The 14,462-nt window shown below is 35.1% G+C and overlaps 1 protein-coding gene across 1 annotated transcript; it reads right to left on the bottom strand.

The window, feature by feature from the left end:
* Positions 1 to 7,010: 7,010 nt before the first annotated feature.
* LOC115974908 (protein PHOX1) lies at positions 7,011 to 12,259 on the bottom strand. Its single transcript, XM_031095468.1, has 4 exons — positions 12,078 to 12,259; positions 9,691 to 11,811; positions 9,335 to 9,582; positions 7,011 to 7,466 (listed from the first exon to the last, which is right to left on the bottom strand). The coding sequence occupies exons 2-3, from the start codon at positions 11,675 to 11,677 to the stop codon at positions 9,434 to 9,436; spliced, it is 2,136 nt and encodes a 711-aa protein (XP_030951328.1). The 5' UTR covers positions 11,678 to 11,811; positions 12,078 to 12,259; the 3' UTR covers positions 7,011 to 7,466; positions 9,335 to 9,433.
* Positions 12,260 to 14,462: the final 2,203 nt, after the last annotated feature.

Below are 14,462 nucleotides of genomic sequence, written 5' to 3'. Positions count from 1 at the left end.
ATTTTAGAAATTAACTTGTTTGGTAAGGCAACTCAAACAACAGTTTTCAATACTTAAACACTAAAAATTGTGAGCCCAAAAAAAAAAAAAAATAACGCGTTTGGTAAGAGATTTTTTGTAATAGTGTTTGAGTTATGTTTTTCATTTTAAGGTGTTTAAACACTAAATTTGGAAAACTCTTCTTACTTACTAGTTTTCAATTTTCAAATAATATTGTTCAATAACACTTTTGTAAATAAGTAAAAAATAGTAAGTCCCACTGATTAGACTATATGTCATCACTTTTTAAAAAACACACATACTTAACACACAATAATGTTTTTTTTTTTTTCACTTTTGAAAAAGGCATTATTAGAAATATAGTACCAAACATATTTTTTTGCATTATGAGTACTTTAAAAAAGAAAAAAAGTGTTTTCACAACACTTTTTGCAACCACAGTTTTCATATCATTTTGAACAATAATACTCAAACACCTCTACCAATTAGGCCCTTAAATAACCCATGTTCTACACAATCCACCTCAAAGCCACCAACTAATCACGAAAACAACAGACTTAGGAGAGAAAACCCACCATGTGATAGGCAAGAGTAGGAAACCATCATGTGTTAGAGTTTCTTCAACTTTAAGATCCAACCATTAGGTGCAGAGGAGCTTTAGCAATTACATCAGTTGATGTATAATTGTGCAAAATGGAAAAAGGGGCTAATTTTACACAATTTGAGCAAAAAAACACCCACATCAGTGGGTGCAAAATTGTGCATTTATGTATAATTGCTACAGTAACCATGCATGTAGCATATGCATTAAATATTTTATTAGTTTTTTCTCTCTCTCGTCGCTGCTCTCACTCTCACTCTCACCTGACTCTTTCCTTCTCTCTGCTCTCACCTCACCTCACTCCCCCTTTTCCTCATTTGCTCTCACTCTCACCACTGCCGCCAGTCAAACCGTGCCTTCACTACCGCCGATTCTAAGTTTCATCACCTTTTCGCCAATTTTCTTTGTCAGTGTCGGGATTCTGAGATTCTAGTCGAAACCCACTGAAGCAACATGACGATGCGATGAACGACATGATGAACGAGTGCTTCGCCGATCAACCTTCGCAGCCGCAGCAAAGAAGGATCAACCTTCGGAACCCACTGAAGCGACAAGGCGATGAACGACGTGATGAACAAGTGCTTCGTCGGAGCTAAAATCTTAAGGTTTGTGTGGTGGTGGTTTGGGTCTGTGAGAGAGAGAGAGAGAGAGAGAGAGAGAGAGAGAGAGAGTTATTCTAAGGGAGATGGGTTTGGGTTTCGGTGCTTTCAGATTAGGTCTGTGAGAGAAAAGCGTTGAGGGACAGAATAATAAAAAATGGTAAAAAAATGAATATTTTATTGAATAAATGTGTAGAATAAATAAACTAATACAGTTGTTTTGTAAAAATGAGTATGTATAATAAAAAAAATAGCTTTTATTGTGCAAAATAGAAGACAAATTTGCATCAACTGATGTAATTGCTCATCCAAACCAATCCATGCTAGGGGCATTTGGGGTCAACTTGAGTCCCAACCCATTAAAGGAATGGTGAAAAACGGTAAAGGGCCCACAAAAGGGACCAAAAAAAAAATCTTACTAACGTGGCAAATACAGGTTCACACTGGATCAGAACTCTTCTAGACTTCTGGTATTATTTACATAGACACTTTCATTCTTCATCTACTTTGCTAACCCTGGTTTTTTTTTTTTTTCATGCTCTAGGGAAGGTGTAAAGAGTTGTTTGAGTACTCGACTATTCTCGAAGTATTTGAAGTTCCTCATCCGGGCATCACACTCACATGTAATTAGAACAAGTAATCCCTTCAAGGTGGTCTAAAGATGACTAACCCAAGACCATTAATAACCACTTTGCCAGCTCCTTGGAATACCATGTCGATCTTATTTTTTTCCTTTATCTTCTCTTGGTATCATTCACTGTGTGTAGTATCATAGGCTCTCCAATTAAATTCAATAATGTGATTACATTAATCAATGAACCACATTACATTTATCAATGAACTACATTATCCATTTTTCTTTTTCCTTTTAAGAATATCATAATTGAATTTAATTGTCCATCATTGAACCCAAAAAAAATTATCCTTGAAAATTTTTCATTTTTTTATACATTGGTCCATACGGCCCTTATGGTGGTCCTACTATGGTTAAATTGCACTTCCCAAAAAAATAAAAATAAAAATAGGGCATATAAGTTCGACTCCCATGATGGTTGCACAATTTTAAACTTCTTCAGCTATCAAGCATACAAGCTATTGCTACAATTCTAAGACCTCAACAAAAACGGAGTTTGAATTCAATTTTGGTAAGGACAAAGTTTAGCTATCAAGCATTCAACTTTACTTAAGTATCTTTTTATTGGAGGTGATTCACCGTTGAATTACATCTTCTTCTTATATCTTCCATGCTTGCAAAATTTCTAGAAAATTAAAAATCAATAGGTATGTCATCAATAAGTTGTTTAAATTGCAAGTTTTTGTAATTCAAAATTACGTATAAAATATAAGTTTATAAATCATATAATAAATAATATTTGATTAACACAAAATTTGACATGCATATTTAGAGCGTAAAGAACATGTAATTCAACAGTTAGATTTTCAAAATATATAGTAATATTTATTTTATTGAGTAGGGAGATTACAACCAATTTTGTAACTAAATTTTGTCCTTTTGGTGATAGAGTGTTTGCTTCTACTTCTTCATGCCATACCCTCTATTATTTTTATTTTTTTCAGACATTAAAATTGAAATGAACCTAATCCCTTGGTTTTTCTTGAAAAAGAACATTGTAGAAAGAAGGATTTTAAGAATCACAGACCAAAACTTTTTTTTTTTTTGAAGTGATGAAGGGAGATTCAAATTATTATTGTCTCCATTTAAAAACACCAGTTAACTCTATTTAGCTGCAAGTCTCTGTTTAAAAACACTAATTAACACTATTTAGCTAGAGTTCCGTTGTAGGTGTGCCATATGCCAAATTTTTGGCATTTGGCAAACCAAACCCCAAAATATGAGCCTCATGAGGTGTTTCAAATGCCAAAAATTTTAGCACACCACTACAGTACCGTTTCAAATATGAGACGGTACAGATAGCAATTGCAAAATTTATATTCTTGTTTTATTACATTTTTCTCTCTCCTCATCACAAATATCTCTCTCTCTCCGTCTTCTCATCTCTGTCTTCTCTATTCCTCTTCCACAACACGTCGATCACCAAAGGCCACCACTCGATGCCGTCAATCATCTGTCTTCTCTATTCCGCTTCGGGTTCTTTTTTTTTTTTTTCCTTTTTTCTTTTTTCCTTTCACTTTTTTTGGTTGTGGTTTGATGGGTGGGTTCGAATGGCCAATCTCTCAAATCGCCGATCTCTAATGTTGATCTTTGTGTTTTTTGTTGTTTTTGTTTTTCTGTGGTGATGGTTTTGGTGTTTTGCTGTGGTCGTTCTAGTGTGAGACGATGGTGGGATGGGATGTGGGGTGTTGATTGGGTGGGTGGGTTGACGGTGAGTGGGTTAGCGGCGATAGTGGGTGGGTTTATGGGATGCGGTTGGGTTGTGTTTTTTGTTATTGTTTTGGTTTTTCTGTGGTGGTGGTTTTGGTGTTCTACTATGGGGGTTCTGGTGTGAGACGATGGTGGGTGGGATGTGAGTGGGGCATTGATGGTTTCTAGCAATAGGGGTGGGGTGGTTGGTTTTTTTTATTTTGTATTTTTATATATTATTGGTTTTTTTAATGTTATTTTAATATTGGTATATATTATTTTAATGTATAGAATTGAAAAATAGAAGATGTGATAAATGGTGTGTTAAAATAATAAAGTATGCTTTTGGTGTGTCAAAATGACATTTTTTATTAGAGAGCTAATGGTGATGCTCTAAGGCTCATGACAAATTAGAAGCCAAAGCCCATTGCCAAGCTCGTGAGTTAACGTTCTCCTTACCAATAATAGTTAATATATGCCATCCTGAGTCAGCTTCCTTGCTAGTTATGGCCTCTACCACCATTGTTGTTTCCCTGATGTTCTTGTCTTGCTAGTTTCAAAGACCACTTCATCGCTTGGGCTTCTTCCATTTCCACTGAGCTAAAATTATTTCTTTTTGCCCACTCCTTGATTCATTTGGCATGTTGGTCTCTTGCTATTATAGTCAAGAAGCAATGATTGTTTTTCACAGCTGCAAACACATTGATTTTGATGGTATCGACATTTGGAGGGAGCCATCTCTCGACTACCTAGGCTCTTTGAGGCTTTTCCGTGCTCAATTGGAAATTTAAGTAGGCTTTAATTATGTTCCAAGTTTAGGACCAAGTCATGAAGATATCACCTTCCATGCAAACTCCATTTCTTATATTCCACACAGTTTCTATTGTTAAAGCTGCCAATAAGGTGAATTTGCTCCTTTGTGACTCTATGCTCCAATAGCTGTGGATTGGCATAATAGACAAAAGAATAGCTTAGTAAGTACCAACAAACTTATAAACATGACATGTAAAGAAAATAATGAAAGAAATGACTAAAAAGACAACTTTGACAGAAAGTAAAGAAGATAGTTACATAGTGCAAAAGAAGTCAGGAATGATAGAAGTAGAGAAAGATAGTAGTTCTATAAAAATAATGCAAGAGAAAGATGACATAGAAAGACAAAAGAGTAATAATAAGAAAGATGGCCTAATAATAGAAAGAACAACACGTATAGAAAATAACAAAAAGAATCTTAGTGCTATAGAAATAATACAAAAGAAGAAGCTAGACATAATCGATGAAGACAAAGAAAAAGGAATGATAAGAAAAGGCATAATAAAGAGATATTAGAGAAAATTGAAAGACAAAATGATAACACCCTAAAGCTAGCCAACATAGAAACTCTACGTAAGAAGTTACATATAGGGAGAGACATAGAAAGACACATGTCAAGGAAAAGAGATAGAAAAGGAAAGACATAATAGTGATAGTTTAGAAAAAGTAGTCAACAAAGAAGAGAAAGATAATAGTTCCAAAAAAAGAAATAGTTTAAAGGAAAAAATTGATGAAAGACTAAAATCAATTGAAAGATAATCCCTTGGTTTTTCTTGAAAAAGAACATTGTAGAGAGAAGGATTTTAAGAATCAGGGACCAAAACTTTTTTGTTTTTTGAAGTGATGGAGGGAGATTCAAATTATTATCGTCTCCATTTAAAAACACCGGTTAACTCTCTTTAGTTGCAAGTCTCTGTTTAAAAACACTAATTAACACTATTTAGCTATAATGCTCTTGACAAATTAGAAGCCAAAGCCCATTGCCAAGCTCGTGTTCTCCTTACCAATAATAGTTAATATATGCCATCCTGAGTCAGCTTCCTTGCTAGTTATGGCCTCTACCACCATTGTTGTTTCCCTGATGTTCTTGTCTTGCTAGTTTCAAAGACCACTTCATCGCTTGGGCTTCTTCCATTTCCACTGAGCTAAAATTATTTCTTTTTGCCCACGCCTTGATTCATTTGGCATGTTGGTCTCTTGCTATGATAGTCAACAAGCAATGATTGTTTTTCACAGCTGCATACACATTGATTTTGATGGTATTAACATTTGGAGGGAGCCATCTCTCGACTACCTAGGCTCTTTGAGGCTTTTCCGTGCTCAATTGGAAATTTAAGTAGGCTTTAATTACGTACCAAGTTTAGGACCAAGTCATGAAGATATCACCTTCCATGCAAACTCCATTTCTTATATTCCACACAGTTTCTCTTGTCAAAGCTGCCAATAAGGTGAATTTGCTCCTTTGTGACTCTATGCTCCAATAGCTGTGGAGGTGGATCTATGAAGATGCTCATTAACTCCCTTTTTGAGCTTGCTTGAATTGAGTTGATCCTAAAACCCCAAATGTTTCCAAGCCAATCCATTTGGGAGAAAACACATTTTTGGAACAAGTGAACTTCATCTTCCTCCTCGACATGACACAAAGGACACATCTTGTCACTCAAACGCAATACCTCAAACAGCTTTCTTTCTTGTTGACAAGCCTCCCACAGCTACCCCCACAAGAATGTCTTATGCCTCTAATGTAGTCTTGTATCACAGATGGAATTCCAAGTAGTTTTAGCTTGACAATCAAAACAAATATGATTATCTATCTAATAGGCAGACTTAACAGTAAACTTGCTCTCGTGTGCCCACAGCAAGTTGTCAGGCTCCTCGGTGATATATTGAGCCATATTCCATATGTAGCCTTGTACCCCATCACTAGCTCTTGGTTTGAAATCATCCAATCCAAGGATCCTCCCACACCCTTACCTTCCTTGATGATATGCTCCTCTGGGTCTTATACTCTTATCCTTATCCTTGCTGATATCAGAAATGAAGTTAGGGGGTTTAGAGGGGTTACCTTTTCCTATAGGAATAGGAATTGTAATAGAGCTGCTTTTGTTCTTGTCCAGCAAGCTTAAATCCAGAGGTGTGTTCTGGTGTGGCTTGAGAAATGTCCTGACTTCTTGCTTCCCATTGTAAATGTTGATGAAGCATAAATAATGCTATTTTTCATGTAAAAAAATCAAAATACTCAAAATACTAATGAAATCAACAGAACCCATAAAATATGGGCATGGCTTGCATCCGGTGCAGTGGAGGACTAGAGCTAAGCTTTCCCATAAAATATTTCAAACATCTAGAATCCTCCTTCCCATGGTATCCTGGTAGGGCAAGAATAAAGGAAAGATAAGGCAGGACTGTAGTGAAGAAAAAGTGGCTAAGCAAGGGATACAATTACTAATCAAAAAGATGAAGGAAATGAAGAGAGGGGTAATAATACTAAATTAAAACACATCAAAAGAGAAATGCTTGCAAAAAAAAATTGCAACTTTACAAGGCTGTGGACACAGCCCAAATACCGCCAGTTTCATCCCAAACTAGACCTGATTCTCTTTCTTTCAACAAATCCAATAAGATTCTAAATTGCCCGCAAAATGCATTGAAGAAACAGAAAAGACTCGTCAAGACACACAAGAGTCCCAAGCTATTTCCTTGGGTTCCAATTGTCTCATTCATCTGAATAAGATATGACAAGTTCAGCAAAAGAAGAAAGGAAGAGAGCTGGTAATACACCTAATCGAAAGAATACACTTTTCTACAAAATAAAACCCTGAATTTGTATACAACTGAGAAGTGACAAAACTGACAAATACAATATAAATTTTATAAAAAATGGCAAACCTTTGAGTAACCGTGTTACCCTTTTATTCTTTAAATCAAACAAATTCAATCATATACCGGCTATCTCAAACTCTGAACAACGGAAATTACTCTGAAAAAAAGAATTCCCCAAAAGTGAATGACAAAATCGGCTTCATGGCCTAATAACTGACTTGCTCTCATTCAAAACCAACACTTAGACACAGTCGTCCTTTGCTCCCATAGCAAACAACGAGCTAAACACAATAATCCAAACAAAAACCTGCAGTGACAGAAAGGACAAGAGAAAATATGCTTCGCTTAGTACAATAATGCTACTTTTGCTATTGGCATCAACATATAGATTGACAGCAGTTATAAAAAGAACAAAAATGAATTTTACAACACATTAAAAATTATTAAAAAAAGAACAAAAATGATCATTGACTAAGATATAAGGGTACTAAGGAAAGCAAAACTCAAATGATTCGACATTTTACTTAAATGTTGAGTAAACTAAAACAAATGAATTAAGAATTGATAACAGGCAGTGGTTAGTCAATAAAAGTACTCATTTTACTATTAATCTTCCAACAACAGAGAGAGATCCATCCAAGAATCTCTACCATATGTTGCCTTAGCTCAAATGAATCATAAATCATAAAGGATATCTACACAAGTTTCTAACTTATATCTAGGGATTCTGCACATGCTATAGGAACTTCCATCTGTACTCAATTTTAATTAGAGAGGATTCAAATAGTCCTCTTTAGCCTTCCCCTTTAGAGTCTGCCACTTAAATCATGTCAGTACTAGCAAGAAGCTCCATATTCTAAAAATAAAAAAATTAAAAATTAAAAATCCAATTATACATGCTAATCATTGGATACTCAAACTAAATTTCTACAGGAAAGCATTGTCTCCAATTTTTACTGCCTATCAACTGCTGTTCTTCTTATGTTCATTTACCCAAAAGTAATTCTGCCAATTACATTCAGCAGTAGTTTGACATATAAGATTTTAAGCTACCTATTATTATTATTATTTTTTTTTTTTTTGATAAACACCTATTATTAATTATTGATAGATATATAGCATACAGTTAATATAAGTAACTATAAAGAAAATTAAATTTCCAGGGTCAAAATAATATTTTGAAAGAGAGAATCCATACTGCATATTGATGCTTCCAAGCCATTCTCCATTCTCATACCGATAATATGTATAAAACAGCAATTTCACTTTTGATTGACCTCATTAATATTTTGTCGCATAAGCTTTTGACTCCTTATAATTTTTACATGTCATTATATAATATATATATATATATATATATATTCTAATTGATTTTATTTTAATCTTCTATTAGATTCTTACCATGTCACATTTCCTTTAGATGATAGAATAGATAGATCCCATAAAAAAAATAAAATAAAAAAATAAATAAATAAAACAGATATAGTTCTATATACAAACAAAGTCATAATTAATGCCTATTAATAACCACCATAATTATCAAATTTCATATTTAGGCAAAAAAATAAAAGAGAATATATAAACTTAGCATGGATTACTGACTAGTATATAAAGTTCTCCAACCCATTACGTGGCAGCTCATAAAACTATCCCGTTGTATTATTTAAACAAGCCACCTGCCTCATTAAATAGGTAATGTGACTAAAAGTACACGTGGATGATCTTATGAATAGCCACGTAGCGGGTATGAGGAATATTACTCCAAATCAGTTTATTGGTAAACTTTTTCCATATGTATACATGTATATTCTTAAAGAGAATGCTTCATAAAACCCCGTTCAACAATGTAATAAATTTTGCTTTACAAAAGTGAAATTTATTTGAGGATATCTGTATTGCCATGATTGAAATTAAATGGAGAAAATGCTCTCAAAGTACCTAAAAGGTCAAAATCCATTCCATCCAACCCATGGTTGCTAAAAACCACGTATGTAGTCAAAGATGAGCATTCGAAATTTTACCTAGTCTTTTTATACATTCTCAAGTGTTTAAATCTGATTTCATTTCTGTATGAAGAACAGCAAGGTAGTGTATAGCATGCATAGTTGAACGCCCAATAACTAGAGAATTGGCTAATTCTCAAATTCAATAAGCAAGTGATAGACGTAGGCTTACCAATCTTAATTCAAAAAGACAGCTTTTGGAGAATGAACTAGAGGAAGCTGAAGCATTTGTTCAACACCTCCCAAAATAAGCAATCATCAACAGATAAAATCAAGCATGTTCCAAGATAGAATGAAGCTTTGGAACCCGCCTACGGAACAATGGTTCAAGCCGAAAAGATGGAGTGCCAAACTGCCACCTCTTAGCATCATACATCTCATTCCAGGCTTGCCTTATCTCATCAATTTTGAACCCAAGACCTGCATGGTTGCAGAGTATTCAAATATTTTCTAGTAACAGTGCTTAAATCTGCAAGAAAATACAAGACAATCTAAGAAGCATCATTTTTGCACATTTATTTGTATTACCTTCCAAGGCAGTAGCATTAGAACAATGGTTCTTTATCATAACAGCTATATCTGTTGGAGAAGCTCCTGCAAGTTCAAACTTCTCAACTGCAACCTCTAAACATTCTTCCCAAGTTGGTAGTTCTAGCTTATATTCCACAATTGAACGCTCATAAAGCAAGGTTCCCCATAAGAGGTATATCTGCGACCTCATGTTTGCAGCCTGCTCTGCAGCTTCCTCAGCAGAAATATCTTTAAATAGCTCATTTAACCCCGTTTTCTGCGCTATTTCTTCATATTTCTCCGATTTGGAGAGCCCATTTAGACGCTTCTCCTCCATTTCCTCCCACATCCCCATGCCCTTCTCCATGCTGTCCTCAGCCTTGTTATAAAGCTGTAGGACCTCTGAGGAAGGTCCTGTCTCTAATTCAGTCTTTTTCCCAACTGCATAGTACCAACAGAGCTTTGCCTGCTCAAACTGCTGTTGTCCAAGTGCAAGATAACCTTCATAGAAGTCTGGTTTTATTTTCAGAGCTTCTTCATACCTCCTTTCTGCCTGCACGTACTCTTTATGTGCCCATTCATATCCAGCCTTAATCTGCTCAAGTACAGATTCCCTCAAACTATCTTCCGAAAAGAACACCCTCTTTCTTGCCCTGGACATGTGAACATTCCCCCAATTAAACAATGCCAAAGCTGCCATCTCTTGGAACTTATCTGCTGCAATATCAAACAGTTCTTGAGCATCATCATTTGTCACAGTATCCTCCACAGCCTCCGAGTATAGCTTCATCCCTAGCTCATGAAGATCCAAGTATGAGTCAGAATCAAATCCAACATGGTTCTTGAACAGTCGTGCAAACTGCATAATCCAGTCCTCAAGAGTGGTCAACCCTCTTTCAACTTCTTTAGCTTTCCCCACATCCCCATTTTCAACAAAATTACTTGATTTTGTATCATCATTCTGCATCTCCTCCTCATTGCTCATCCCCTCATAGACAGGCTCCTGATCAGGACTAACTTCAGCAATATACAATCTAAGAGACCCTTGTGAATCACCAGATGATTCGACCAACCTCAGCTCATCCGTAGTAGTGATTGTGACCAAATCACCCTCTTGATCCCTGTACTTCACAAGAACACCCTTAAGTCCAGGAAACCTATCCCCAACTATATCCCTCACCAACCTCATGCTACAATTACCTGGTAACTGCGCCCACCTAATATCCTCCCCAAACACCAACTTCACTGTCTTTGTAACCACTTTTTCTTCCTTAGCAGGCTTCGTAACCACTTTTTCTTCCAGAACCGTATTTGTGATCATTTCCTTATCCTTTACAGCACTAACCTTCTCTTCCACAACCACCTTATCCTCCGCCTTCAATTCACCTTTCCTAATCTTCTTCTTCCTTAGTTTCTCTTTCACCACTTTATGCACCTTTGAAGCACCCATTGGCTCCACATGAACCAGACCAATTACTTTCTCATCAACACTGATACCCTTTTCATCCATCGTCCTTTTCAACCTCTCCATATTCTCCAAAGCTGTAGTATTATTAGGTTCCATACTCAAAACAGTATTAACATCTCTAAATGCCAAATCCAATCGATTCAAAGCCTCATAACACTTCGCTCTCTTTAATAGCGCTTTACTGAATCTCGGTGACACTTCTAATGCTAAATTACATTCATTGATTGCTCGAGGATACTCACCAAGACCCAATTCCATATAACAGGAAGCTATATTGCAACGCAAATGTGCAGCATCAATGTGATTTCCAGGTAATAGTTTGATGGCCTTTTCAAATTTCAACATGGCACCCTCATGGTCCCGCTTTTGGAAAAGCTTGTTACCTTCTTCTTTGAGCTCTTGGGACATATTGATGAAGATTGCAGTGTCTTCATCCAGGGCTTTAGGACTTCGGTCAGCAACCTTGCTTGGCTTACCATTTGCATTGCCAGGTTTGTGCTCTACCTGATGCTTCTTCTTCCCTGTTGGCTTTCCCATTGACTAATCCAAAGAAATCTGAACACTCAAACGAAACCTCAAACCAAAGCTGTCTACAAGCTCTGATTTTTATACCAATTCAAACCCTTCTTCACCAACTAATACAACCATATATTACACAAGGAAGAAAGACCCTGCATAAAAATCCCTTTCAATCAAAACCCACTTGTTGACCAGTTCATACAAACAAAAAATTGACATATATAAAGAAAAACAATCCAAAAAAAAAAAAAAAGTACGCTTGAAAAAGTCTGATTGAATTCGAACAAAAACCCACAACGTAAATTCATGCAAATATTAAAACCCAAAAAAAAGATGACAAACCGGATTTCAGAGCTGGTAGTAAAAATAAATAACAAGTAAAAGAAGAAGAAGAAGAAGAAGAAAGAAAGAGTAATACCTGGTTGTATGTAGCTTGAGCTTGAGCGTCTGTCCGAAAAGAAAAGAAGAGAAGAGGAAAAACCATTTCCCAATCAATCGGGGGATTTAAAAATGATGTCTCTTCTCAACTTTTTGGATAGTGGGCTGTGGGCGTAGTCTCGTCCTAAAGGCACCGTATGGGAAATGACAGACAATTTTCCCCGACCTTTTTCTTTCCTGCCAAAAGGGTCAACGTTTCCCAATGGGAATTTAGTTTTCCTCCACCCGTAGAAGCGCGTGAAAACTAACGCTCCCTTGCCAAACAAACAAAACAACCAAAAATGGAAGAATAAGGCCAGTTTTGAGATGAGTTTTGAGTAATATTGTTTGTAGTTTTTTAAAATACATATACGTAAAAATATGTATAATATTATTTAAAAACTGAAAATGAATTATTTAACAACTCTACTAAATGGGGCCTAAATGCAAACTACCTCCTAATTTTTAAACCTGTGTACTTATTTTTAGTTTAAGTCTCGTGGAAGTTTGTCACGCGTGTTTAGTTCGTTTAATAAAACAGTGCTATTTTATTTTCATTATGCAATATAACATTATTTTATTAGATGAATTAAACATTTATGACAAATTTAGGTAGTACCTAACTAAAAATGTAGACAAAAAAAACAACTGATCTAAGGAGTAAAATATAAATTTTAAGACTCTAAAATATAAGATTTTAAAAGTCTAGGTACATAATTTACAATTTTTAGTCAAAAGTAACGTTTTTGGTTATTGGCATGTTAATAATGATTGGATTGAAGTGTGTGCGTCTGTTGGAAGCGCCAAAAAGAGAGATTGGGGAAGTATTGCCTAAAGCGCCAGAGAGGCGGGGACAAGACAACCCTATATTCCACAAAAATAATTACTCCTATAATAGTATTATATTTATATTTATATTTTTTGATAATCTATGATTCTATATTATATTATTATATTTATATATCTACCTGTGGTGTGTTGTATTTTATATTTATTTATTTATTTATGTTTTTATTCTTAACGTATAAGGTTTGGAGTGAGAGTGGGCCTGAGATCTCCTTGAACCTACGGATATTCCAAAAGACAGCTTCATTGTTTTACGGTTCATTTCTCGCGCTCTTTCTTTTTCTTTTTCTTTTTTACTTTTTTTTTTAACCAATGAATAAATTCCTCGGAGAAAACGTGTTTCTTGATTAAATTTTGAACTCTGAAAAGTCGTCAGCCCAAATAACAATGGCGTTTTAAAGTCGAATATTTTGTTTTGTTTTATAGGTTAGGTATAGATAATGGGAAAATGGTGAGTGGATTTGGGAGTACCACAAAAAAATTCCATTACAATTTAGTAATATTTATCACTTAAGCCTATAATTATAAATAGAGAAAATCACGGGTTCAATTTGTAATTAATCAACCAATTAAATGAAACCGATAATTAATTCAGTATCATTTTGAATTATTAAATTTTAAGTAAAACTATACTATTGGTCTTTAAATTTTGCTTATTGAGCATTATTAGCATGGTTTTAAAAAATCGGAACATTCAAAAAAGTGTTTTTGCCCCCCAATTCTAGGTTCAACTCAATTTTGACTGGTTTTTTATTAGACCAAATTGGTGCCTGGTTTCTGACTGAACCGACCGGTTTGGTCCAGTTGTTAAAATAGTGATCATTAATTCCTCTAAATTCAAGTAAGCATAACCGATCCTTTAAGTTTAAAAAATGAGCATAATTGGTCTTATTAATAGTCATTAGTCTCATCATTAGTCTCATGACTTATGTAGGTAACGAAACAATGACGTGACAAAATTTGGGCAATGTGACATCAATTTTAATATTAAAAAAGAGTCAATGCTGACTCACTAGTAACCCATGACCCGTTAAAAATATAATCCAACCATTTTGTGACCAGTTAAGAAATGGGTATTCCCAAATCAAACTGAAAATTGAAGAATGTCACTCTTGATTTGAGAGAGAGAAGAACGAAATCCCAAATCAGCATCCTTCATCCTCACAACCATCGTCCTTCTCCGGGAAGTTCTATACTTTTGGGTCCTCATTCACCACAAGTTCCACAAGTTTCGCCTCTCAATAGCTAGTTCACTATTCCATTGGAATGTCGCCCCAAAATATTGTTCAAAGATGAATCTATTCAAAGTTGAAAGCTTGTAGAGTAAATAAGGTGTTGAAGGCAAGCGTTGTGATTGTATTCACTTGCTCTTTCAATTGTGATATTATGTCCATTTTTCATCAATTCAAAACCCTAAGGCCCAAACCATAATCAATCTTTTCAAAATTTGCACACAGATTGAGCAAAATGGTACTACTAAAAATGGTACTTTAATAGTTGTAGTAGTTGACATTTGAACTCTAAAACACGACACTAAGCT

The sequence above is a fragment of the Quercus lobata genome, chromosome 2, assembly GCF_001633185.2.
Source record: "Quercus lobata isolate SW786 chromosome 2, ValleyOak3.0 Primary Assembly, whole genome shotgun sequence".
NCBI classification, from domain to species: domain Eukaryota; kingdom Viridiplantae; phylum Streptophyta; class Magnoliopsida; order Fagales; family Fagaceae; genus Quercus; species Quercus lobata.
Note: the sequence above shows the minus strand (reverse complement) of the source record. Positions and strands in the feature narration are given on the sequence as shown.

What these genes read in the sequence shown, in the direction of transcription:
- LOC115974908 (XM_031095468.1), bottom strand. Translation starts at nt 11,677, where the DNA reads ATGGGAAAGCCAACAGGGAAGAAGAAGCATCAGGTAGAGCACAAACCT. An exon ending in TAATGCTACTGCCTTGGAAG is followed by an intron (nt 9,583 to 9,690) that starts GTAATACAAATA and finishes GCAACCATGCAG; the next exon opens with GTCTTGGGTTCAAAATTGAT.